Here is a 27,828-nt window from a genome sequence, read left to right as displayed (position 1 = left end):
TGAGAATAAACTGAGGGTTGATGGGGGGTGGGAGGGAGGGGAAAGTGGGTGATGGGCATTGAGGAGGGCACCTGTTGGGATGAGCACTGGTTATTGTATGGAAGCCAATTTGACAATAAATTTCATATTAAAAAAACGATCCATAGCATAGGAGGAAATAAAAATGGATTATGGAGAAAAAAAAACCAAAATAATAAAAACCAAAAAACAAAACAAAACAAAAAAGGCATAGTGAGTGCCTTCCTCCACATACTACAACTCTTCAAACTGTTGCTCTCTATACTTGACTTCAAGCATCTCAAGGAAACTCAAGTCATTTCTTAGCTCTCAAGTACAATGATTGCTCTTCGATACTTTGAGTGTTTGGCCTCTTGTCTGTCTACTATGACTGACCTTCCAGTCCATCCTTCTCTGCTCCCCTGACCATGTCACTCTTCTGCTTTCAATTTATAAGAGTTCCCAATTAACCATAAGATAAGCCTGTGGCTTACAAGCCTTCCTGTATCTGGTCCTTGTGTATTTCTCTAGCCTCATGGTTTCAACGAAACCTACCTTCTATTTCTAACTCTAACAACATGTGATTTCTAGCGGTTTCCTACACACATCATGCTACCAACACCCTTGGGCAACTTTAGTGTATCTTCTGTCCACGAATGGTTCCCTTACATTCCCTGCCTCCCTCTAGGTATTCCATCCTTTACACTGCAGTTCAGGCACTCTCAAACCCCACCTCAGCCCCACTGGGATGGTTCAGTAGGTGGCTCTCCATTCTGCTTCCACAGTATCCCCTGTCACTTCTAACCATGCACTCAATGCACAGTCCTGCAGTTATCATATCTCAGTAATGTTGGTATCTTCAGTGCCAAGCACTGTGCCTGGCATGCAGGTGAGATCCAGCGAATGTTTTATAAGTCCACAAAGGCTTTGTTTAATAACCCCAATAAACATTTCATTCAAGTTTATTATCCAAATATACCTCTTTTGTGAAGTGATGAACAGTCAGCTATGAGAAGAATTATTACCATGCTTAAAGTGTCCTGAATACCTAATGTTGAATTTTGTCTTTTTAAAATTGACAAAATAACTTTAGCATTGGGTTCACTTTATATACAGGATGTGCCAAAAACAATTTTATTATAATTGTTATTAGAGGATAATGAAAAAATTTGTTCAGCTATGTCACAGAACTTTATAGCATGAAGACTGAACTTTGATGTATGCAAATTAAAAAAATCATTTAGGAGGTTGGAGGATCTAAGGAAAGAATGTAGACTGTGAAGAGAGAGAGAGAGAGAGAGAGAGAGAGAGAGAGAGAGAGATACGGAGCATGGGCAGGGGAGGAGCAGAGAGTGAGACACAGAATCCAAAGCAGGTTCCAAGCTCCGAGCTGTCAGCACAAAGCCTGATGCGGGGCTGGAACCTACAAACTGTGAAATCATGACCTGAGCTGAAGTTGGATGCTTAACTTACTGAGCCACCCAGGTGCCCCACAAATGTATTTTAAAAACGTGAGTTGGAGATGGAAAAAGGTTGACCTAAGTAACTCTGGAAATAAATGGAGTCCCCTAAGATTAAAGGTAAAAGAAACAGCTTGTAAGCACTGTACTCTGACTGATAAAGTTGTTTCCCATAGGTATACTGGTTAACCATTCTGATCCTGCTCTACATGGGTACTGGAAATGAACAACTAAGCAAGAATTGGCAGATTGTGACAGCCAGGTTTCCCGCTGTTGGAGTGGAAATTGACAGGTAAGGAAGCAGAAGGGGCTAGAAGGATCCATGTGGTAATGAATCAGAGTTGGAGATATCAGGATAAACTTTTATTTAATGTAGATACAGATGGATATATATAGAAATATTTATAGATATGTGTACATAATGGGTTAATATACACAATATATATTTCCTTGCTCTGTCAGTTGAGAGGGCCTAAAAGAACTGATTCACTAGTAGCAATGAGCACACCTAGTGCCCAACTCTTGGTTCTAGTATCAGTTTTTAATAAAGGGAATCAAGGCTTCTAGGAGGAAAGGGTGATTCCAGGACTAGAACAGGAAATACATGAGGTAAGCCTGGAACATCTTGTAGTGTCAGAAAGTAAAGAAGTGCTTGGTGGGGGGTAGGTCAGCCACAGGCGTACAGGAGCCAATGGAAAGAGCTTCCAATGGTTGAAGGTGGAACAATTTAAGCAGCAAAATGAAATAGTGGATTATAATCCGAAGCACTAAATAAATATCCATGAACCTATACTGATATAAATAAATGACCGAATAAATTAATAAATGGAGAAGAGATAAATTCCTGCAGAATAATTTCAAATAAATTATGTAAATACTCTACCCTAAAGGAACACAACTCCCTACTCCTTAAGTGCAGGCTGTGTGCACTGGCTTCCTTCCAAAGAGTACAGGATGGAAGGGGGGGGCGGGGATTACATTACAGTAGAGAAACCTGACAAGCATTACCTCAGCCAGATGATCAAGGTCAGTGTCAACAGTCTTAAGTCACACTGGTAGTACATACCCTTGATATGAAGTGATAAAAGTCACATGTGACCTCTGTGATCTTTCTCCTCCAAACCCATAACTTTGGTCTAATCATGACAAGAACATCAGATAAATTCCAGTAGACGGGAATTCTATGATATTCCTAATCAGTATTCCTCAAAACTGCCGACTTCATTAAAAAGAAGGTAAGTCTGAGACACTGTCACAGCGAACAGAAGCCTAAGCAGATATGGTAACTAAATAACTAAATGTAACAAGATGGGATCTTGATACTGAAAAAGGACTTTAGGTAAGTAAAAGCTAAGGAAATCTGAATAAACTTAGTAAAATGTATCAATACTGGTTTATTAAGTGTAACATATATACATACTAATGCATAATGCTTATAATAGGGATAACCGTGTGCAGGGGGTAGGAGGAGTAACATGGGAACTTTGTACCATCTAAACTTTTTTGTGAATTTAAAACTGTTCTAAAAAAATAAAGTTATTAATAGTAAAAAAATGAAAAAAAGCAATGATTTAAAAAAAAACACTAAGGCGAAAACAGCTAAAACATTTTATAGTTAAGGTAATCCTTTGTTCTAAAAATTATTTCCGAGGCACAGTCTGGGTGGGAACAATGAGTTGTCCAAATTCCTATAAAGACTGTAACAAAACAAAACAAAACACTTCTACTGATTAGAAGGTAAACTATAGGAAACTTACAGTGATTAGGCCACAGTTTTAGAACAATAATTTTCTCTAATTGGATTTGTCAAAGTGTTCCTGCAGGTACTGATTTAATTCAATTCAATACACATTTATCGAACATCTGCTATATGAAAGGCTCTTGGTTTGGCATTGGGTGGTGGCTATAAAAGTTGAGGAAGACATGGCTCCTGAAACTAAAGAGATTAGCATCCAGAAGAGCTTAAAAACGTAACATGAATCCTCAAAAACAAGGCAGGATGTAAATGGGAATGCAAACTAGAGGGAGAGGTCACTCCAAGAAAAGGCACAGCACTGGAAAAGTGCAAGGCATTTATTTGCAAGAATTGATAGGTCAGTTCTGCTGGAGCATATGTTGAGGGAATCATGAGCCGCAGGGATGAAGAGGGTCATAGGGCACTAGGATACAGCATGACCAGAGCCACGCTTCTGCAACACTAATAAGACCAGAGCTTGAAAAATGGATGGAAAGGCAGAGAGGACCACAGGCGAGGAAGGGGAGCATTACAACAGCCTGGCAGGGCAATGGGGTCAGAAGCTCGGCTTTCCAGTGATAACAGAATGAAGAAAACACACGGCATGTGGCTTTCATTGTCCAGACTGCATTTTACAAGACTGTACACAGCTCAGGGACTATTCTAGCAGCAGGTAGTCATAACGGTTAAGACTGTGCCTCACGTGTACTGTTCTGAAGCAGGTGCACGTACTTGAGGGAAGGTGCTGATACAAAAGGGTGTTTTTTCAGCTTGCTCGAGCTGATGCAAATTCACTTAACGTACCTTTCCTTCCCTTCTTCCCGTTCTATACAGCTCTTACTTTTTCCTGACTATAAAAATAGTACATGCTCATCATAAAACTGGGGGTCTACATAAAATAAAACCCACTCACAATTGTATAATCCAGTGATAATCACTTTTATAATTTTAGTCTATTTCCCTCCACCCATTACTTTTCTATGCATGAAGCATCGGGAAATAGTGCAGTTGGTTAGTTAGAGAAATCATCTTAATTATGTGCACTCTTAATAGGTGCGATCTTATACTATAAATATGAAACCAGCACTGTACATAGAAAACAGTTGTTGTTTTGAACACTAGGATCTACAGCTGCTTGTCTGAATGGCTGGACTCCATTTCTGAGAAGCTCTTTTGTATACATTTCATGGCAGTGAACTGTGTTGCAATCCCAGATATATATGTGTATATATATGGCTCTAAAAATACATAGCACAGAATGTAAAGGCTTATCTTAACAAGATAAATCTTAACAGAAAATAAAACTTATAAGAATGTACATAAGAAGTATTCTAACTCTGAAATACCCTATTCCAAAAGACACGATTGTTTTATAATGAAAATTTTTAATAGTGTGAAGTATACAACTATCATGCTATAGCACAACAGGCTGCTTATATTTTATATTCACGAAAATGCATATATTTACCAAACTGGAATAAACACATATAGACACACCCACGCACGTATATCTGGCCTTGTCTCTGATTGTAGCTCATATACAAATAAATATTTTTAAATGTTCTTCTTTGAATGTGCACTTCAATCTGTCTAAAATTTACCAATTCTTCAAGAGCCATGTCAACTTTTGCCTCCATTATAAGCATTCAGTGATAGCCTATTTATTATTTCTGGATGATAGCAATAGATCCTCTGAATTGCTTTACCAGTGTCTAGCCTGTTCTTTTTACAAATCATTTTGCTGAAATGATTTCTCTCAAACATAGCACTGATCATGTCATTTCCCAGCTCAAGAGGCCTTCTTACCAGTTCCCAGTGGCCACATGGTGAAGCACATACTTCTTGGTCTGGTTTCACTAGTCCAGACCACCCCCCGACCCTGCCCAGCACACCCTAAATTCCTACCAGAGTCAACCTTCTGTGCCTTTACTTCAGTTTCCTCCTGCCTGCGATTCCCATATTACCCCATGTTCTCTTCTGTCTTGACAACAGTTATTTGTGAACATGTATTTCTTCTGGATTGGGCTATAAACTCTATGAAGCCAGGACTTGCAATTTCAGTTCAGTGCAACTGAATATAAATCAAAGCCACTGAAGACCACCTCTATTCCAGACATCGCACAAGGTGTTAAGAGTAGAGAGATGAATGAGACGCCATCTTCACCCTCAGGGATCTCACAACCCAGAGAGGGAGACCATGTAATAAATAGCCTGATTCAAGCACTACCCGAAACTGCAGGGATACACTCAAGGTCCAGCGGCCACACAGCGGAAGATACAGGCTCTATCTGTGCAGGCTGCGCTGCGAGTAGGTGATTTCCAAAGGGACAGGAGAGTGCCAGACAGCAGAGAGGAAGTGCATCATGGCCTATTCAAGCAATTCTAGAAAGGTGGGTATTTCTGCAGTGAGGGAAGAAATGGATGTGCCCTTAGTGGTAGCAGGTTGAACACTGTCAATAGCCTTGCAAAATATGACAGGGCTTAAAAACCAAACGTGACTGAACATCTCCTCCAAGGCTGTCTTTGGTCATTCTTCCAAATATTTATATTAATCTGAAGTTTCCGTATATAATTTTGTTTGTCTCCAACTAGCCTACAAACTTTTAGAAGGCAGAATTTGCATCTGCACTTGCTGAATGTTTCAAAGCCCTCAGTATGGTGTGTAACACAGAGTGGAAATTTTATCAATATTTTAAATACATAATCCACCCTCATCCTGGTTGTTGTAAGCTCAGTGTTTAAAGGGAATTCAAAACATCTGTTAGAAGAATTAACCAATGCTGAGTCAAGACAAAAACTGAAAGGACCAGCATATTTTTCAAAAATGTTTTAGAATAGTGATTTCGCCTCTAGAACAATTTTATTTGCTGTTAAAAAAGCAATTTAATGCAATTTCTTGCAAATGTCATATTTTAGCATATTTATGGTTGTCAATAACTGTGTAATCAACAGTAACACAACAAGTACAAATTTTCAGCTGTGATAATTGGATTTGCCTCTCAGAATTGCTTGTATATAATGATTGTTAATCAATGGATGACGTTCCCTACAGACTGGCCAGCCCTGTCTCTCCGATCTCTGCTGGACAGGACAGTAACCGGTAGCCCGAAATGGCATCTTATCTACAGGGAGCGAGTGTGGTGTGATGGCCAATACTAGTAGGTGGGCTAAAGAAATGGAGGTGAATGAAGAGTGAAGTTGGAATAATCAGCGTCCCACTCTGTTAGATTTATACCAAATCAGGGTGACAGCACCTTGTGTTTATTTGGGGGAGAAAGCAAGAAATGTATGTGAGTGTGACTGTATGAATCCGTTTGCTTAAACTGGAGAAGCAACAGGGCAAGAGGAATTCTCTCATAGGACCCTATCCAATGACAAAAAGAAAAGTGAGCCTTTCCTTCACTTAACCAAAGAAAAGAAAAGACGTAAAGGCTATAAATAATAAGGGAGATATAGGTAGGCATACATACAGGTATAAATAGCCAAAAGAAGACCGCAAAGAAATGGGCAGATGTATGTGGCAAAGTCACAGGCCACAGAGAAAAGGATCACATGAGAGAGACAGTGAAGAAGAAGAAAATCACTACAGGGATATATTTAAGTCAGACACTCAGAAGGTTCTCTGCAGGATTATTTGACCCCTGATTCTTTTGCTGGGATGCTAACCCACACTGCCACATACGTTTGTGTTCCTCATTCCTCCTCTTGTCGAGGTGATGGTGAGGAAGGAACACATGTCTATGCTGTTAAATTTTAACTCCTAAACGTCATTGCCCATAACTCCATGCTTTCAGTTCTTTTCATTTTTTATAATTTTTTTTAATGTTTATTCACTTTTGAGAGAGAGAGAGAGAGAGAGAGAGAGAGAGAAGCAGAGCACGAGCAGGGTAAGGGCAGAGAGAGAGGGAGACACAGAATGGGAAGCAGACTCCAGGCTCTGAGCTGTCAGCACAGAGCCCGACGTGGGACTCAAACCCACGCACTGCGAGATCATGACCTGAGCTGAAGTCGGCCACTTAACAGACTGAGCCACCCAGGCACCCCTCCACTCTTTCAGTTCTAAGGGGGACAGGCAAGTGCCAACGGTCTGGTTGTCATCATTTTCCCTGGAGATGAAAAGAACCAAGAAAGTGTCACCAAAGAGAGAGTCAGTCCAATGAGAGTACCTAGATAAAGTATATGCAGGTACAAATGCCACTATGTATTATTCTAAGTGACCGTGTTTGTGGAGAGAGGTACTTACAGAACTATGCTCTAATAAACACTCCAATCCCAAAAGTCAGTTGATCCTGCCAGAGACCCATAAACGATCCTATATTTAATTCCTATTTCTTGTCCTTTCATTTTGGAGACCTAGCCCTCCCCGGCCGACATCGGAAAATCCGCCCTCTTACATCAGTCTGGGTATGTCACTGACAGCCACTGTCCCGTCATGGGCCTCGCTCTCTCCATCTTCCTCCTCTTCATCACTACTTTCCGACTCCTCGCTAGAGGAGGAGTAATCAGTCACCTTCTTCAGCGGGCGGTTTGTTTCTTCAATCCGGAGTTCTCTTAATTCTTTGGCTAATGCCGTCAGATCCTACAAAAGAAAAGTTTGTTCAGCATGTAGGAATTGTAGATACAACAAAGTCACATCTCTCAGCAAGTCAGTGCTCCAGCTTAAGCAACAAGAAAAGAAAGCTCTATATAGAACGGTTACAAACATAGTTGCTGCATGGAACTCAGAAAACGATGTTTGTAGCACAGAGAAACTAGAAAAGAAAGATGAAATAAATTTAGACTTTGCTCAAAACCAATTGCTAGACTGAGACGGCTCAGTTCTGAATATACGCGTGTATATATGTGCGTGTGCGTTGTGTGTATACACATATATACAAACATTGGGTTCTCATTTTATTTTGGGAAGGTGAAGTCGGTCACCCTCAGAGTTTATGGGAAAACACAGGGGATTAGCAATTGTTCCCCAGTATTTTGGGTCTCCTGCCCAAGCCAAGGTCATGGCCTCTCCCCTCTTTGATTGCTACTGTACCAAAAATCTAGCATCAGTCACAGAACAGAGCAATTCCCAAGGTTCCAGCTACTACAATGGCTCATTTGGTGGGTCATCATTCCCTGGAGAGCAGAGGCACCACATCAAATAATGGCCCACCCCAAAGCCTAGTGCCACTGAAATTTATAGCCACGGAGCTGAATTAATCAAGAGGAACAACAACAAAATCGAAAAGAAAAAAGAGAAAGGGAAAAAAAAAAAAAAACACAAGGAAATTCTCTTCCAGAACGATAGGTGTTTCATTTTCTTTTGTTTAAAATTACAGTCACCTGGCAGAAACCCTTATGAGGAATACCAAAGTGCATGTGCAAACACCAAAAGAGAAGAGATCGTTTTTCAGTTTTCCATGAGTATGATGCAATCTTTAGCCTTATGGATGTGATGATGTGGTATTTAATCACCAGGCACATTGCAGGCAGTGTGCTGAATCTCTGACTACCTTTTATTTCACATGCTTTCAGAGCAATGCAGAGGGAAGCAGTTCTGCAAAAGCATGGCCGCTCTAATTTGCATGGGTTAAACTGCCCATGGCACGTAGCATGCAAATGAGGAAAAAGCAATTTGATATCAGTCTTACCATTTCTCCCTACATTAGTGACCCATGTGGGAATCAGAGCATTCAGTGAGAGACAGGGGATTAGGGAGAAAGAAACTCATTGAAAGATACTAAATCCCACAGTTTTCTTATGGCCATATTCTCTCTTTATTTCAATTCAGAAATGTATTTGTCCAATTCACCTGATGTAAGATTAGAGCAATGTAGGTGATCTAAATGATACCTGATAATCTATCCTAATTGGTCAGAAGAAAAACTGAGATAAATGTGTATCGTTAAATTATAAATATAATTTTATTTTGAGGAGATAACAAATCATCATGTTTCTTTACTGTCACCTGTATATCAGGCATTACTATGTTGGTTAAATGCTTCAGGTGTTTTATTTGGTGTAGAATTTAGGAAGGTCAAGGTGCTAAGTGAAGGTCCAGGGTCATTTCTTTCTCATTTCATAATAAAGTCAAAGGAAAGCACGACTTTTAAATTTGTTCTGAAGTCACTTGAATTGAAGCACTTGGAAAAGGGTAGTTTCTGAAAATTCAAATTGTGCATTTTCCACCCAAACATGCTTGCTGGGCTTTTACACACATGCACACACGCATGGCCTCAATCTCAGTGGATATATTTACCCCATCTGTGAAAGTGAAAATAGAATTCTATTAAAAAGACTCAAAGGTGTTTAAATATAACGTATACCATTAAAGAAGAAAATTACCACATAGACAGAATTTTATGCAAATCTACTTGTTTCTTTGGCAATGGGCCAAAACAGGAAAAGCCAATATTCAGATTTCAGCTTATACCCCTCATTTCCTCTTGACATTGTCAATGTTTACCTTTATCAAATTGAGAAGAAAGTGAAGGGTAATGCAATACTTGAGCACAGTGGGAAATATAGTTTGGATATTTGTTAAAGCTATGAACAGAAAAGGTATTACAATCTTCCAAACCAGTAAAATAATAACAAAATTTATTTTCTATTTTGTCTTCTATATTTTAGGAGCATGTTAGGTCTCATCAAAGAATATAAGGCATTTAAAATGTTACTTATGATTAAAAAAAGCATTTTATTATAATTTAAAGAGAGAATATGGTTTAAAATAATTTATTTCTAATGTCAATAATTCTGAGTAAAATATAATAATATTAGCTATGATTTATTTAAATTTATAATACGTTTTCCCCGTGGATTCATTTTCCTTATCTTTGACATTTCATGACAAGATAAAAGAGATTTTTAAAAAGTCAAAACTATTTAGAAATATTTAGCTTGTCCAAAGCCCATTGAATTAAAGAAACTCTCATTTGTAAAAATGACCTAAATTTTTCTAAACACTGTATCTAGGAAAAGTTTAAAGCTCTGACCTGCTTTACAACTTCACTTTTAATTAGAATTTTTTTTTGTTTCTTCATTATTAAAAAGTTATCTTTCTTGAAACACTGGAAGTAATTGCAAATTCCTTTTAAGTTTACTTGGTAACAGCTTGGACGGTGAGACGTATATGAGACTCCCGAGGTAACAATAATGAGTAATTCGAAGGTAATACCCCAGTCAAAGAAAATTAATCTTCCATTGCCAATAGTCTACATGCTTAGCTACAGTTTTGTTCCTTATCCATCCACTCTGGAAAAATTTACAATAGCAAAGTTATAGAAAATAGACACAATCTAAAATTGACACCATTGGGTTCAGATCCATTTTCATACATTTTATTTTCTGACAATACCAATTTTCTCCATATAATGAGTTTTTGTGGTAATTTATTGCTTGGCTGTCTCAAGCCTGAAGCTAAAAAAAATTTCAAAAAAGAGAAAAAAAGTGCTATTTAGTATGGAAATATTTGAGAAATGCACAACTAAAAAAGAAATACGGCAAAATGGTAAGATTTTTTTGACTATGGAGTAAATGTGAAGATAGGAGACTCTTACCCAAAGGCTTGTTTGATGTAACACTTTTTAGAATTAACTTGATATATATTTTTTCATTAAAAAAAACTCTTATTTAATCTGACAATTATGTAGACTTTACCTCAAAAGGTGCTCTTTTTGGGTCTCTTTTTAGAAACAATGTAGTTTATTCAGATTTTAGTTCAATTTTTTGAATTATTAAAATAAAGGTTAAAAGCTTTTAGGCTGGTCTTTTTTTTTACATATGAAAATAATTTATCTCCTTTTTAGGAAATCTTAAGAAGTGACATTGGGGAAGTTACTTAACTCCAGCATCCTCAACTGAGAAAAAAAGCTTTTAGATCACTAGCTACTGTTCAAGTTTTGTCCTGTCTATGGGTGTGCGATGGGATTTTTCAGATTCTTACACAATAACAAAAATATAGTGCTAAAGCCAGTATTTGCTTATGTATCAATCTTCATGTCATATGTTTAACTGCTAGAGTGAAAAGAATATTTTCAATGATTGTATTAAATAATCACAGACTATATTGCACAATCTTATATCCCATTAGAAAGGAATGCTAAATTAATGGACACTCCTTGAGACTGATTTTCATGAAAAATCAAACTGTTAAATTAACAATAATAAGCAACATGTTTTCCAAGAGTTTAGAAACTTTTCATTTCAATCCTGGGTTATCTAAATGGCAAATCAGTCACAATGGAAGGAAGCCATATTGAACCCTGTGACTGAAGATGGGAGAAAGGTTTAATTCAAGGTTTCTCAGCTGTGGCACTATTGATGTTTCGGGCCAGATCCTTCTCTACTATGGGTGGCTCTCTTGGCATGGTAGGATGTATAACAGCATCTTTCTGCTCTACCCACAGGCTACCAGTAGCACTGCCCCCCACTTCCAAGTTGTGATGAACAAAACCACCCCAAACTTTGCCAAATATCTCCTAAGGGGAAAGAAGGGGATGGAAGGAAAAGGAGAGGTGGAATCGTCCCTGGGGGAGAACTACTGAGTTAGGCAGAACCAAGTAATCCTGTATTTTTAGTGGTTTGGATCAGTGATATTCAAGGGATAGTTAACAGAATCACCTGAAGGATATTTTCCAATCACACATGGTCCGAGATTTTGGTGTGCCACTTACATCACCTCAATTACTTATACTTCTGTTGCTATCTCTCATCTGTGTCCAGGGTATGAGAGTAAAGCAAAATAAATAAAGCAATTTTTAAAAAGCCTAAAATATCCTGGGTTAACCAGATGAAATCCATTTTCCTCATGACAACCACCTTCAAGCTGAAATCTTGTGAGATTTCCCTTGAGTTGCGCACACACACAACCCTTTTTCTGGCAGCCATAGCACCAGAATATTGCTTTCTGTCTTCAACCATGTGGGAAAAAACTGATAAAAGGTGTAATAATTGCTGTCCTTCTGACTATGATGAGGGAAAGTTCAGGGCTGTGGTACAAAGCAATGAAAAACGTTCCTCATTTTCCTCTCTTATAAATGCCGTCCACACACTGTAGACACATAGAGTCTCATTCTTTTACGAGCAGTAATCTCTTACCTAAGAAATAACATTCTAAACCACTCTGAATGGTAAGGCAGTCCTAATTCTGAAAAAGAGAGGCTCTTTGGTAAAGGTCAGAAGCATAGGATCCGACTTCTCCCACCTGCCAAAATGGCGCCATGCCGCGGGCTCAAACTAGCATGAGGACTGCCTCTTGGCTTTCTCAAAATGTTCTCGCACAAGTGATCTTGAGTGATCCTAATCAATCTTACGACCGAGGCAGAGCAGGTGCCTTCATCCCCATCTTACACATGAAGAAACTGTGGCCCAGAGAGGTTAGGAAACTGGTCCTGGCCAGTTATTTACTCGGGGGAGCTAGAATTTGAATGCAGCTTGCTGATTCCAAAGCCAGTGCTTTTTCCATGTCGTTTCACAAAAATAGTGCTCAGCAGAGCTACAGCCTTAAAGCCATAATAGTAGTCTTCAGATTCCATGCACTCAGGACTCTTTGCAAGGCCTGTCTCTTAAAACAAACAACAGCACAACTCCACTGTGCTGTATTCATGCAGGTCTGACAAACAGCAGGAAGGCAGTCATCCTTCTTAGCAAGCTACCTAAGATTGACAAAGCCATATATTTTTCTAATGGAAAAATGTCTCCGCAGATAAGGAAATAAAGTCACTTAACTCGCCAGGATTCATTAACTAAAGTTGATGTTGCTGCCGATGCTGTAGTTAATGTCCCACAAAATTAATCTAACAATACCCAGTAACTCCTTGTTCACAAATCACACATTATAAATTTGGAGTGCTTTAGAATGATGTCTCTTTCTCTGTTAGTAAAACTGCCATCCCCTCGCGAGGCTGGTGAGCACAGGTTAAGAGCTCGGGCTTTGCTATTGGAAGATGCTGGAATGAAAAACTGCCAATAACAAAGCACTAACTAATGTTTATCTTTAGCTAGATTGCAACATTGGAAAAGTGACATTTTGGCTTCGAAGGAAGGTCTCTGGAGCTTTACCCGAGTGTCTGAGGGCCTCAGGCTGGCTGCCATTGAAGGGGCTTGCCTTCCAGCAGACCACTCCGGAGGAGTGAACTTTAAATCTGTGATCCAACAGGCCACATTTCTGAATGTCAACATCAGGAAATCACCTGTATATTTACATCTTGTGACAGCATGACCAAGAAAAGGTAATACTAACCTCATCTATAGCTTTCTTATAGCTCTGAAAAAGGAGGAACCCAATCCAGAAGAATCCACAGGAGGGGGAAAAGCCAGAAGAAAGAGAGCAGGTTAGACACAAAATGGGAATTGTTAGTACACAACTGATAAATGCAAAATACCAGAAAGGGCGTCAACCCCAAATGGGGCAAATTCCCTTCATTATTACTCTCACTATGCTTCCTTACTTAAATATGTAAAAACCAGAGTAAACCAAAAAGCCTTCGCATTCATTTCATAGAAAAGGTTCTCAGAAATTTTAAGTAAAGTATGTGGATGGAAAATAACTCATCCCAAGTTAATTTCCAACTTTCAAATATCAGCCTCCATGCTCTTATTTCTTTTGCTAAAACTATCTGGGGTCTGTCATGTCACAGCAATGAAGCTAGATTTCAAGTTGTCAGGCCCATGGTCAAACCATGCTTATCATGTTTTGGTCCAGAAAAATAGAGTCCTAAAGACATGAAAAACAGCATAAATTACATTAATTCATATGGAAAATAATATGGGGAGAGGGCAGAGTAGACAACAGAAACCCAAAGAAAGTGCCCACATCCCTTCAACTGCTAGCTTGAACATCTTTTTGCCAAAGCTGCTGAGTAGAAATTATGTTATGATAGGAGTTATTTCCCACCTTTTTTATTCTCTAAAGTAGTGCTAATGATTGGCAGAAAGCCTAATGGCAGATAGGCAATCTGAGATCTGTCCAGTTCTTTCCTAATCAGGTATTACTTTCCTCTGGATACTTCTAGCATCCATTCTTCTTCTTAATCTCATTAAGTTTTGTTTCATAGTCATGGGTGTATCCCCAACTACTGTGTCCTGTGGCTTTTCTGGTAATTTAAAAGAGTTCAAAAGCACTCACAGCTGGTCGACTAGGTCGGGTAATGTCCCTGGATTCTTCTGGCTTCACCTTGGAAGGCTCATGGGGGAGCACAGGTGATCCTTCCGACTTACTGTTGGCTAGGTAGAAAGACAGGGATCAAGAAAAATAATGACCATCAAAAGTGTTGACTCAAGTTCTAGAGTTCTGTGGTGAGTCATCCTTCGGGATTACTCAAGGGATACATCATTCATTTAGGCAAATCCTGAAACACATCCATGAAAAAATTGTTAATATTCAGGCAAATGCACTTAGGCTTGTAACCTGGAAGTCACTGATAATAGTAAGAAAAACTAGCACGTACCAGCACCACCACCATTTACTGAGTGCTAAATGTGTGTCAGGCTTAATGCTAAAAGCCTTCTATGTCAACTGTCTCATCGAATTCTTGCTGCAACCCAATGTATGGCCCTCTTTTCCCATTTCACTGTTCAAAACAGACTTAGAGAGATGGCATACTAGCCTAAGGTCATGCTGAAATTATGGGCAGAGTTGGTATTCTGTCTGGCTTACCCAAGTCCTATTCTGGGCAGTACACTAGACCAGCTTCTGTGTTAGCATTCTATGGTTGGTTTCTTCTTGTACCACTTACCCGTCAGAGTAGGTTATTTTGAGGGAGTGTTGTGGGAAAAAATAGAAACCTATTTTATGTGATGGAATGGTTTTTAAATGGGGGGCAGGGGTTGTCTGGGTCCTTTAAGGAAGAAAGAATGAGGTGGGGACAGGAAGGAGAGTATTGGTGACAAAGGGGAAGAGCCCCAGAATGGAGGATGAAGGAGGTCCCCCAACAGCTACGGAGTGAAGAGTATCTCTCAGATTTTTTTATAGGTACAGAAAAACAATCTGGCATCGGAGAGATTCTTTTACTGTAAAGTGGTCTTTCATGGGCAGAAACACATCAGGGATACAACAGTGTTTTTAACCCAGAGGAACTAGGGGCCAAAGGAAAGAAGATAAGAATTAAACCCAAACCAGATCAGAGAATTACAATGATACGCATAACTTTAGTTTTCTTTAGTTTTCTCTAAGGATATTAAGATGCTTGTGAATAGAAAAAAGATAAATGAATGGCACTTTTCTCAATTAAGTAAATTTATATTTGAAGTAAAGCAACAGAAGTACACATAGCTATGTGCTGCACCACTGAGGTCTGAAGAATGCATATGGAGGCAGCCATATCCCGGTCCAGAGACAAGAGCACTGCACGCCAGATTTCAACCTTTCCAAAATGGAAATACAGTGACTCTACTTATTTGAAACCTTAAAAAGCTAATATGTGGCAACCTATGATTGTGGCTAATGAAGAGGCTAAGAAAAAGGGCTGGTGGTTTTTCTCAGAGCACAGCAATTTGTTAATATTTATCAAATTGCACTTAAAAAAGTTCTGGTGTTTATTACTTGGAAGCAAAATTATCTTCTGAAGGTTATTCAGAAAGAGTAAATTTTGATTAGCTAGAAGCAATGTGTTGTCATGTGTAATTAGCTGGACATGCTAATGTTTTTCACAAGCTTCCTCATTAATGAAAACTAAACAGTGATAAATGACTTGAATAAATGGTCAGAGAGGCTCATTTTTTATCCCTCTTTGGTAGGAATAACTAGAAGAGTGAAATATACTTTCTAAGTCAAAGAGTTTATTTCTTCTTTAAAATGTATATGTGTTCTACGTTAGTCTTTACCGAATCCCACTTTGAGAGATCCTTCATATCATGAAATATATTCACACACAAAGGGAAGACTGGCATAACGGGAAGAGGATACTTGGGGGTACATGAAACTCTAAACAGACAACAAATGGAAATGGGAATTCAGGTGACTCAAAAGTAGTATTTTCAAATAAGACCAATAGTCTATGATCATCCCGGAAAACAACGTGATCTGCAATTAGAAAAGATTTAGTCCACACTGTGACGTCACACATGTATATGACTGGGGATGGCGGTTCACTCATCTAAGGAGACTGAGGCTCCGGGAAGTCAGGACTCTGTGGCATCACACAGTGGTGGCCATGCCAGGAGCAGGAATCACAAAAGTCAGGAAGTAAATGGTGGGGGAAGGTTTACCTCGAACTCTGGTTCGCTCGCTGGACCCCGCTTGCGATCCAGGCTGAGAGCCTCCTTGGGAGCTGGGCTGGGAGCTGGGGGTGCTGGAGCTGGAGGAACTGCCACTGCTGGTCCTCTGCAAGGGGCTCTCCAAGACAGGCTCCGTTCTCCGGAGGTCGGGGTTGCTGTGTGGAAGGCAGAACGCGGTGACTACACCCTGGACACCTTGCCATCCACAGACACAGTACAGTCCAGTCCCACCCCCGGTGCAAAGGAGCAAAGAGAGCACGTGTGTGACACTGCACGGAAGGGGTCAACGGAAATGACAGTCATGTCGTCCTCTGTGGAGCTCCCAGCCAGATACTGCTGGATGAGATGAACTCTTGACCCAGCTCCTGGGTCATTACACTAAAGTATTAGCTCTGAAATGGTGCTCGTCAAAGGAGGCTTTCTTTGAAACCCTTGTTCCTGTGTTCATTATAAAAAAAACAAAAAAAAAAACCCAAAAAAAACAAAAAACCTTGAAAAATATTAAAAGATAAAAGAAGGAAGCAACACATTCAATCTCTGACCCAAGAGACATCCAACTATATTTTACTATTTGGTAGAGTATCTTCTAGACTTTTGTATATACAGAAGCATGCTGTATGTTCGGTTTTGCAGCTTTTTTCCACCCTCCCTTAGCACTGCTTTGGGAGCAGCTTCTTATGCTTACAAAAATAATAATGGCTGCATAATAACCCAGTATATGGATGAATTAGTTTAACTATTCCTCTACTGCTGGATATTAAGCTACTTCCAATACATTGCCGTGACATGCGACATTGAAATAAGTATCTCCAGGCACCTGCACATCCCAGTCACATCTCTTTCCTGGAACTGGGATTGTTGGGTGGAAGGACATGAACAGGGATGAGTGTGTTGCATATGTTTTTGTATGTGGGTGTGTAATGTTATCACTGGTTTTTGCTGAAGTGTATGAAACGGACCATCTTACTGAATTCTTACCACGCTTTAGGATGAGCAGTTTGCTACTTTGTAAAAAAAAAAAAATCTATCTTGTTGTTGTAATGTTGTTTTAAAACATTACTCTTGAGGTAGAATAATTCTTATTCACATTCACTTGCCATTTATAATTCTTCTGTGAATTGCTTAATCAAGTTCTCTGCTTACATAGTTAGTGGTATATTTGCATTTTAAATTTCTTTCAGTAAGTCTTTATATACTTTGGCTATTATCAAAAGGAGGTGTGTTTTAAAATAATTATTGGGTGTTAATTCAAGAATAAATACTTTTATAAAATCTTATTATTATTCACCTTTATATGTAAACTGCCCCCAAGATAGTGGTACTTATTTGCTCACTCAGATGGTCTATACCAAGCACTGGGTCAGGTATTTGAGATACGGTAATGAACAAGACACAGTCTTGTCATCTGCCGGTTTAGTCGGACGCACGCAGCCAATTTCCTCCATGTTTGCCTGCAGTGAGCACAGGGCAGCATGGGAGCATGGACAGAGCCATGTAAGCCACGTTTGGTGATCATAGAAGCTGTCCTAAGAGAGTGGTGGGAAACAGCTGCTGAGGTTTTTATGATTTTGTTATAAAAATAAGCAGCATCCTCAAAGTTTCCACAAAGCTCTTCCTTTTTAATTTATACCTTAGAGGCCTTTTCATTTATATAATTCTGGGCCTAAATTAGTCCATAGATAATTTAGTGAAACCTGCAACTCAAAGCTCAAATCCACTGCCATCCACCTGCCGAGGGCCCCTACATGTTTCCAATGTCTTCAGTTCTCCAAACAGAACTGCACACCTTAGTGTGATCACAGACTATGATTTTAATGCAATAATTCATGTTAAAATGCAATTTTAAGGCTTCATTTTGCTCCCCTCATTTCAAGACTGTCAAGTGCACACTAAACTGTGTGGGGTGTCCCATGTTTCATGTATAAAAATGGAAATAATATGGTCTCTTCCCTCGAGACGCTTGCATTTTAGTGTACCAAAAATCTGGCCACAGAATGACATCATTATAGCAGCAACTGGACCAAATAATTTCTATCTTGAAAACTTAAGAATTTTGCTTTTGGTGATATATCTTCCAAAAACATTTGATCAAGTGAGAAAATGTTTTAAATATTGGGTTATTGTAAGACATGGCTCGTGGCTCTGGAAAACATATGTGAAAATAAATATGTCCTCATAACTTAGTAATTTTTATCACATAAATATAGAATTTATCACAATATTTATCTTAAGGTTTTATGGTAAAGGAGTTGCTAAGTCAACCCAACAGTATGATCGACTGAAGCCGAAGTGATTATCAAATTTAAGGAAAATGTTTAAATTCTCAATATTTTTATAGGACTCCTTTGCATAGTAATTATTTTTGTGAAAACTGCTTGCACTTAATTGGCTAAAATAGATTTGGATCCATACTGGAACTAGCCCTGATTTGGAGAATACCTAAAATGATAAATGTATAATACTTATGCAGTATCCTACCTTTTGAATTTTCCTTAAAGAAACAATCTTATCTCCTTTTATTCCCAATAATAAATTATTTCCCATGGTCTTGTTTGATTAAACAGTGATGGTCAGGAATTATTTATACATAATTAATAAAGTCCAAAGGTTTTTTTTTTTTTTTTCTAAAAATTGCATTGCTAGCCAACTGTATCACAGATTAAAGGTAATGGACATGCTAAGGCTTCTTGGTAGTTGCTTTCGTTTTGTAGAATGGTAATGTAGTGTTCTTTGTATTTAAAAATAAAAACAGTTATTGTGAGAAGGGTGGCTGTGAGCTCTGAGATATTTTTCTCTGGTGACTGTGGTGTGGTAGCAGGATCCAGCTACTTGCTTGAACACAACACTCCTTTGGTAATTTAACCAATACCTTTCTGTGAAACACCTGCTTTGTGAGACTCGTTGGACCAATATGAGGGATGGAGGACAGCACAGGTCACAGGTGTGAGATGCAGCAGAATTCTAGACGTGAGAAACAGGCAGCGGAGACAACAGCGAAGAAGGCAAATCTCTGCATGCTATGCGTGAAAGAGCCCGTAAGTATTGTTGGAGTTTGGGGAACGATGAATGCAGCCTGGGGTCATTGAGGTGGTGTCAAGAAGGAGACAGGACTTGACTGGGCCTTTGAGGAATAAGCAGGAAGTCTGGGGGAGCGCCTGAGTGAAGACGCAGCGGCTGTGATTTTTCTGGGGCTAGCTGGTGTAGAGAGGACACCCACCCTGATGGAGTACTAAGTCTGTGTTAGGATAGCCTGGAAGAGTGGGTGATCAGAAGAAATGGATGCCTTATGCAGCAGTGCCTGTAAAGCTTGGTAGAGCACACAGGTCTCCCAGGGCAGGCTTATGGATGACTGGGGAGGAGACATGCAGGCTGACCAGGTGGGAGGCTGCTGCCATATTGATGATATAAGGCTTGGGCCCAGGGTGTCAGAGAGGGGCCTGGTCATTGGCAGAACCAGCTGGCAAGTGCATATGTCTCTGATGGAGCTCAGAGCCTCTTTTGGCATGAAATTAATTGAATCCCATGGGTGTTAAATCCGTGACCTGGGCCTCATTAGCACAGGCCCTTCTTACTGGAGCTAGGGTGCTGATCTTAATAGGTTGCTATTTTTGCTGCTGGAGACTGAAAGAAGTATTTAGTGTCTATACAAACACACATAGAAATAGGGGAAACTTCAAAATGCTTTTTCTATGTTATTTTTTTTTTTTTGAAAATATAAGTATTTAAAAAATTTTATTAAAAAAATTTTAAAAACATTCTAATTTATTTTTGAGAGAGAGAGAGAGAGGAGGGGCAGAGGGAGAGGAGGAGGGAGAATCTCAAGCAAGCTCTGCACTGTGAGCACAGAGCCCGATGAGGGGCTCAAACTCATGAACTGTGAGATCATGACCTGAGCTGAAATTCAAGAGTCGGACACTTAACCAACTGAGCCACCCAGGCGCCCCAGAAAATATAAGTATTTTGATAAAATGTCATACCATTCATATTTTTCTTTTCCTTATTGTATAGTAATCTGGTCTGGCCTTGGGGCCAAGAGGTCTGAGATAAATGCTTTTAGAGGGAATTTCAGAAGAATTCTATGAAATAATAGATTTCTCTTGTTCACATATCAACTGAAACTACTCAGATCCAAATGTGTAAAAACTTGAAAACATTCATATATACTTCTTCAAATGCTAACTTTTGGTTCAGACATTTGCCATCCCACAGACAATGCCATGGGGGCCTGTAAAACACACAGTAAAGTGAAAATGTGGCAATTATTTCATTTACTTGAATCATATAAAAAGTCAAAACAGAAAATTAGGATTACAAAGTGATTTCTTGGCCCAAGTGGGCCAAGTCTGTAATTAACTGGCTGACTGCCAAAATTCACTTTACTTTGTTCTGTGATGACACAGCCAATGAGAACAAATGAGCCATAGGAAGAGAGGTTTGGGATGGGACAGAGAATTATTTTTTTAAATTAAGCATTTAGTCATTGGGTTTTGACTCGGTGTTTCTGGCTTACTTTAAATCTTTTCATATTCTGAATGTACTTGTTTGATAAAATTTTAATTTGCTTTAAAAGAACACATGAATCAAAGTTAAATATTAAGGTACCTGGAATTTTTTAAAACGGTATTTTAAAAAATGAACAAACCAAATCTTGATTTAAACTCAACTAATCACTCTGACACCATAAGGCATCTGGGAGCCCACACAGCAGGTAGGAACCGAGCACAGATCTGCATATGCATGAGACAGAAGGGCAGGAACAGGTGTGTGGGGTTATGGTGATGGGGTGGAAACTGTCAAAAGCACCTAATGATATCAGTACCAGCTTGAGTAGGAAGGTTTGGGGGCTATAAATAGGTTCTATGGGACAACAACCACTAAAAGGTAGTCAATACCACAAGATGAGAATCAATAACCACAGGATTAAAAGGAGCTATTAACATTCTCACTCAATTACATGGTGGGAAAATGGAGGCAAAATGGAGGCAAAATGAACAAATCAAGAACCCTCTTTCCTTTGGGAACATGATGCAGCAACGCCAGCTGTGTTTATTGCAAAACAGGTAAGCATGACATGGTACTTAAGAGTGTGGACTTTGGTGCCACAGAATGGTTGTGGACAATGGTTCAAATGGTGGCTCTATCACTTAATAATCTTGTCACCTTAAACAATTTAGTTAACTTGTGTTTGTCTCAGTTTCCCTTCTATAAAATAGAGGTGATTACAGCCACTACCTCACAGAGTTGCTATGTGGTTTAAAGTTTATTTATTTTGAGAGTGAGAGTATGCACACGCATGAGCAGGAGGGGGGGGGGGAGAGAGAGAGAGAGAGAGAGAGAGAGAGAGAAAGAGAGAGAGAGAAGATCCCAAGCTGGCTCCGTGCTGTCAGTGCACCAGATGCAGAGCTCGATCTCAGGAATGGCAAGATCATGACCTGAGCTGAAATCAAGAGTCAGACACTTAACCAACTGAGCCACCCAGCCGCCTGTTAAATGGTTTAAATTAGTTACTATTTGAGATGCACACTGAAGAGTGCCTCACAAATAAAGATGTTCCAGATGTGTTTCTTAAATAAAGAAATAAATAAAAAATTGACCCAAACCAATCAGAAGGCAGGGATGCAAGGGGGTTGCCCAGTAACACTTTCCTGACCAGCTAATGTCAGCACAGCTGTATTCCTTGACACACACAATGATTTTAAGACATGTTCTTTACAGGGCTCTTTTTGATTTGGTGTAGTGTGTGTAGATAGGGGAAGTGACATAATAGGGAGTTTTTTTCTGGGAGAAGGAAGGCTTTTGAAAATAGTAAAGCTCTGCTTTTTCCTCACGTTGGAGGCATGCTTGCATCTCCCATTTTAACTCACCTCCAGAATCTTCCATTCAGGGTGCCAAGTAGCTTACTGACTTACACATACTGTTTCCTACATTCTCAGAAATTAGCATACATTCTGCAGTTACTATGGAATATACAATATCTTGCACCTAGTGCTTGGAGTTCATTAGTACTTAAATTCAGGAAGCAAAAACTGAGCTCTTTAACCATTAGGTTCTACTTTCTAGTCTTCCTTTTTCCTGCTGGCTTAGCACAAAAGTGGTTTATTTCTCACTCATATCACAATATACACAGATCAAACTGGTCTCCTTGGTGGTTCTTCCTCAGATGGGCACTTGGGGACTCAGGTTCCTTCCATGTTCAGACATTATTGCCTTAAATTTGTGATCCCTACATTTGCTACAAAAGAAGGGAGCCTCTGCTTGGGGACTCAGGTTCCTTCCATGTTCAGACATTATTGCCTTATATTTGTGGTCCTTACATTTGCTACAAAAGAAGGGAGCCTCTGCCTTCTTCCAATAATTCACATATCTACTTCAAAGCAAAGGAGGAAAGCAAGGCAAGAAATAGAATTTTGCCCCTAATAATGCCTATAGCTCCAAAGGGTAGCAGGTATGGTATATCCTCTGACCCATGGGCCCTAGACTCAGGTGGTCTTGGTTGAGTCACTGACTCCCAAGGTCCCATGCAGCCCTGAACACAGCAGGTCCTCAGTATACATTTGCTGAATTTAGCAAATGAAAATAATAACAACAAAACATCCTGAATTTGTCCTTTATTAGATGTGTGATTTTTCTTGGGATCCATTCTTACTTTGTTAATTTTCTACTTTCCCTTGAAGATCAATTTAAGGAGAAGGGCCGGGAGGATAAAAAGGAATACTGACCAACAACAAGAAGTATAGTTCATAAACATGGTAAAGGATGAATTCTTTAAAAGCAACCCTTTGTCATGGCTTCGTGGATGGCCAGTTGCCTGAAGAGCGGTACAAAAAGAACTATGAGAACTTCATTAAGACCAATATAAGATAGGAGAGTCTGTTTTACAGTAATGTCCCCAGCCAATCACATCTCCCATCGTCCGTGCGCTGTGTATTTCCTTTAGCGCACTGACTCAGGGCTTGCCCACATGACTTGTTGCCAATGGGACATCAACAAAGATGATGCAAGCAAAGGCTTTAAAAGTGCTACTGTACTGGGGCCCTCCCTCTCGGGAGGCTGTCCTGAGATGGCCAAACAGTAAAGAAGACCAGGATGAAGGTCCACATGAAGGTACAGCTGACCCATCAGCTCAGCGCAGCTGCATAAGTAGCCCAAGTGAGACCAGCCGAAAAACTTATTAGCCAACCCAGAGAATCGCAAGAAATAATAAATTGTTCCTATTTCAGACTACTAACTTTTAGGATGTTTTCTTATGAAGCAAAGGCAACCGAAACCAATAAACCAAAATCCTGAAGTAATAAACAGTAAATAACCAAAGAGTAAGTAAACCAAATCCTGAAGCTTTAAAAAATGCAATCCCGGGGCGCCTGGGTGGCTCGGTCGGTTAGGCGGCCGACTTCGGCTCAGGTCATGATCTCGCGGTCCGTGAGTTCGAGCCCCGCGTCGGACTCTGTGCTGACAGCTCAGAGCCTGGAGCCTGTTTCAGATTCTGTGTCTCCCTCTCTCTGACCCTCCCCCGTTCATGCTCTGTCTCTCTCTGTCTCAAAAATAAATAAACGTTAAAAAAATTAAAAAAAAAAAATGCAATCCAATCTAGAGTGGCAAAGTCTGATTCACATCTTAAGTGTTGGTCATTTGGTGACAGCAAGAAGTAGGGGGTCCGGTAGGATTACTCTAGTTGGCAGAGATGGGGATTCTCCACCCCCTCCCCCACAGTCCCTGATTTTCATTGTAGGTAAATAATTATTACCTCTTAGCTCACTCCCTCCCTCCCTTCTCTGTAAGCAGAAAAATGTTAGCTGTCGCACAAAGTTTGCATTCTTTGGACAAAGTACAAATTTAAGTGGTTCCGAGGGAAAAGCTCATGTTTTACAAGCCACTGACCATCAAAAGCCAACTATCTTAGGCCCTAGTGTCATTAAAATAACACTTCAGAGGGAACAAAGAGCTGCTTTTTATTTGATTATATAATGATAGTTCTCTTTCTTTTTGGTTGATAGAAAGGAAAAAGATTTTAGTTGAAATGACGCTTGATCTACAGCCGCTAAAATTCTAAGCAACTGATCCCATGACCAGAGCCTCGAGGGCAGGGTCCAAGGGACCAAGAAGCACGGATAATTGGGGGCTTATTGCTGCTCGAAGAGGGGGACTGACAAAGTTCACGCCCGCAATCCCAGGGCTGATGCTCCTTTGGCTCCCGGTCACAGTACACTCTGGTCTTCCTCAGCGCTGCTTAGCAACGCCAGCTCAGGCTGGAGCTGACAAGTCACTGGGAAAAAAATGGCTCATTCAGAGCTTCCTGCTATTGGCAATCCCACTCAGAACGGGCTAACTTCTTCGCCCTGAAGGGATTCCTGTTCTTAGTACAGTTCCATCTTATTTTTGGACTGACCTCTTTCTAAAGCTCTTCATGTGAAGAGGAAAATTAAAGCTTCCCGATCAAAAGCATTCCCTATATTAAAGATACGTACAAATAATCATAACTTTCATTTCCAGTCTCTCGTTCTTACTAGCTAGGGAGAGTCCTCTCGTGAACACAGTGAAGAAGAACATAACGGCCTGCCCAAGCTCATCCTTTTTATAGTCTCAGCAGAAACCATTTGCTATTTCAGTTCATCCTAAAAAGTGGTGTATTCATCATGAAAAGTCTGAGGGAATCTCGACGAACTGGAGAAGCAAACGGCATAGAATAAGCTCAGATACAGTACAGATATTGCTTACTTTCCAGATTCTCTTGAGACCTCTACACCAACCGGTAGGTGAATGCAGTTTCCTCACTGTAGGAATATCCACTGTTGATGGAAAATTCTAGGAGAGCACAGAGTGGCGGTGGAAGCATAATTGAATCTCAGTGACCCTCCATAATGCCAAAGAAGTGATTTTTTTGCTAAGAAATAGTTCTTTTGTAATTTGTCAAGCTAGGGAGCTCTGCAGCTGGCCACTAATACATTTCTTTGGCAATTACTTTGTAATGTCTTAATGGCTCCGAGGGTACATTTCTTGACCTGATGCTAAAAATCACCTCAAACCAGGCTGTCTTGTTCTGCTGACTTCATGAAATGGCCTCTTAAGTCATGGTTTGGGGTATTCCAACCAGACTTATATTTGCAATTTTACTCTCAGATTTTAAAAATGAGGTACACTTGGTTGGCTTCTGGGATGCCTCACTCACTCATTTATTCATGAGCCCTCACTCTGCACTGATTTCTGTGAAAGGTGACTGAAGAAATAAAAGGTGTATCTTCCGGCCCCACAGAAGCTTACAGTCCAAGTGCCCAGTCAACATGCCTCTGAAGTGAAACAAGGACAAAACCAATTTTTAGGAAAGCAATAATGACAGTGGAAGGTGGGGTTTTTTCCTTTACCTTAACCATCTTCCTTCCCTTACCTTGCTCTGATGGGTTGAGATCCCAGTCTGGGTCCCAGAGCACTACCATTTCCAGGAGAATTCTTTCTGGCTAATGCTGGGGATATAGAAGTTGTTCTTTGAGGCACCTGAAAGAAAACCGGAATTCAGAAATATTTTCCATGAAATAGCTCCCATAGGTTCCTACCTGAAAAGCAGCCTAACCCTTTCCTAAAATTTACCAGGAGTTACAGAAACAGGCAAGCAATAGTGTTCATTTTTCAAAGAAATATTTAACTCCCTAAACACAGACAAAAGACACTGGCTGAGGCACATTCAGCCATCACGAAGGAGTACGGTAACTATAAAAACAAATTAAAAAGGAGACCAAGCTAATTATTTTGATTCACTGGGCTAAAATAACCGACCTCCTTTGCTTGTGTAAGAGTGGTGAATATCAGATATTTCTTTTGGGGGTACCATCAACTCAGCTGATCATTGGAAATTTCATCAGGTGAGAGTCATCCAGAGAAGCTGAGCTACGTCACAACTGATAAACAGGCAAGGAAATGATGACATCTGGGGAGAAACTAGGGTATCAGGCTAGAACTTGGGACATAAGCCACATGTTGCTGAGCTCAGAGAAGCTGCTTCAATAGATTCTATATGTTTCCATTTCCTAATCAACTTGCAATCACTAATTAGAAACAAACCCCTAGACACTGTGCTTTGGAAGGTCATTTGCAAATGTAACACAAAACAGGATTAATATTGAAAATACTGGCAGGGTCTTCAAAAAGACTGTGTGTATCATCAGACACAGAGTAGGAACATGTATCATTATTAGCTTACCTGACGAGGGCCTAAGGTGGAATTCATGTATGTCTCATTTCATTAAACATTTTTAATGAAATCAAATATTGTAAGTGTACTAAAGGGGTCCAACATGAGGGAGGAGAATAATACTGTATGAAAGTGAGCAGGAAATGAAAATGTAGATATCCCATGATAGCTAATTGGGTTAAACATTTGTCAGGTACTTCCGTTTCATTCACTTCTTGGGGCTCTTTTAAAGTGGGTTTGTGGTTTTTTTTTTTTTTTTAATGTTTTTATTTATTTTCTAGAGACAGAAAGACAGAGTGTGAATGGGGGTAAGGCAGAGAGAGAGGGAGACACAGAATCCAAAGCAGGCTCCCGACTCCGAGCTGTCAGCACAGAGCCCAACACGGGGCTTGAACTCACGAACTGCAAGATCATGACCTGAGCCAATGTCGGATGCCTAACCGACTGAGCCACCCAGGTGCCCCTAAAGTGATTTGTGTCTTGCACTAGATATTTTAAAAATGTGCTTTGTTATAACATTATTGGTTAATACATTAAGTGATATTTAAGATTAATATAAATTTTGTTGGTTATTATGATGCATTTTAAGATAAAGACCTAGGAAGATTAGTCAGTGAAGTGAAGCGGAATGGCCAAATCAGAGTTTCCACCCGCTCAAATTAAATATTCCTTTTTCTTTTTGTAAACTTAAATAGTTGTAGAGAAGAAAGAATCTAACAAATTATTAAAACTAAAACCTTTGTATAGATGTAAAATTTTCTCCCAGAGTTATAAATGTATGCCTACATGCTTTCAGAGAGTGGACCACTCACTTCCATTTTCAGTTTTTCTGGCTCTCGTGACACTTCTCTGCCTGTCCTATTTTCCATATTGGACTTTGCTCCCTAACTAACCTTTTCTGATGGCATCTCGGCTTCCACAAAAAGAGAGCACCAACAAAAAAGCCATGATCAGCTATTTTCATTTCCAAAACAATGGAAATACTGTTATAATATCCTTTTGAGTAGAAGATGAGGAAGAATATTTGAAGATCATTGGGTAAAAAGTATTATTTCTTCCTGGAATCAACAATGGCACTGATCTTTGGAAATAGTGGGACATTCCATTTGTCATAGATCCTATGCTAAGTTCAAAAGAAAGGGGAATCTTGGACCAGGAAAAATCTAATGCAAACATTTCTCCAGTATTTTGAAATATTTCCAAGATGTCTGTAGTGAGATACATGACCACATTACATAACAACTTTTGGAATGAGTAAC

At 39.7% G+C, this 27,828-nt stretch overlaps 1 protein-coding gene across 8 annotated transcripts in view; it reads right to left on the bottom strand.

Annotated features, from left to right (window-relative positions):
- The window catches only part of TNIK (TRAF2 and NCK interacting kinase), a 442,546-nt gene that overhangs the window by 30,145 nt on the left and 384,573 nt on the right, over positions 1-27,828 (bottom strand). For 6 of the 8 annotated variants that reach the window (XM_042955223.1, XM_042955220.1, XM_042955221.1 and 3 more), the window contains 5 exons: positions 25,769-25,875; positions 16,378-16,541; positions 14,297-14,394; positions 13,412-13,435; positions 7,587-7,771 (listed from right to left, as the gene is read on the bottom strand). In XM_042955223.1, the coding sequence (XP_042811157.1) occupies positions 7,587-7,771; positions 13,412-13,435; positions 14,297-14,394; positions 16,378-16,541; positions 25,769-25,875 (578 nt within the window). The remainder of the gene's footprint in view (positions 1-7,586; positions 7,772-13,411; positions 13,436-14,296; positions 14,395-16,377; positions 16,542-25,768; positions 25,876-27,828) is intronic. The other 2 variants (XM_042955217.1, XM_042955219.1) reach the window with 1 other exon arrangement.

This window comes from Panthera leo, chromosome C2 (assembly GCF_018350215.1).
Source record: "Panthera leo isolate Ple1 chromosome C2, P.leo_Ple1_pat1.1, whole genome shotgun sequence".
Lineage (NCBI taxonomy): Eukaryota > Metazoa > Chordata > Mammalia > Carnivora > Felidae > Panthera > Panthera leo.
The sequence above is the reverse complement of the archived record's forward strand: the minus strand, read 5'-3'. Positions and strand labels throughout refer to the sequence as shown.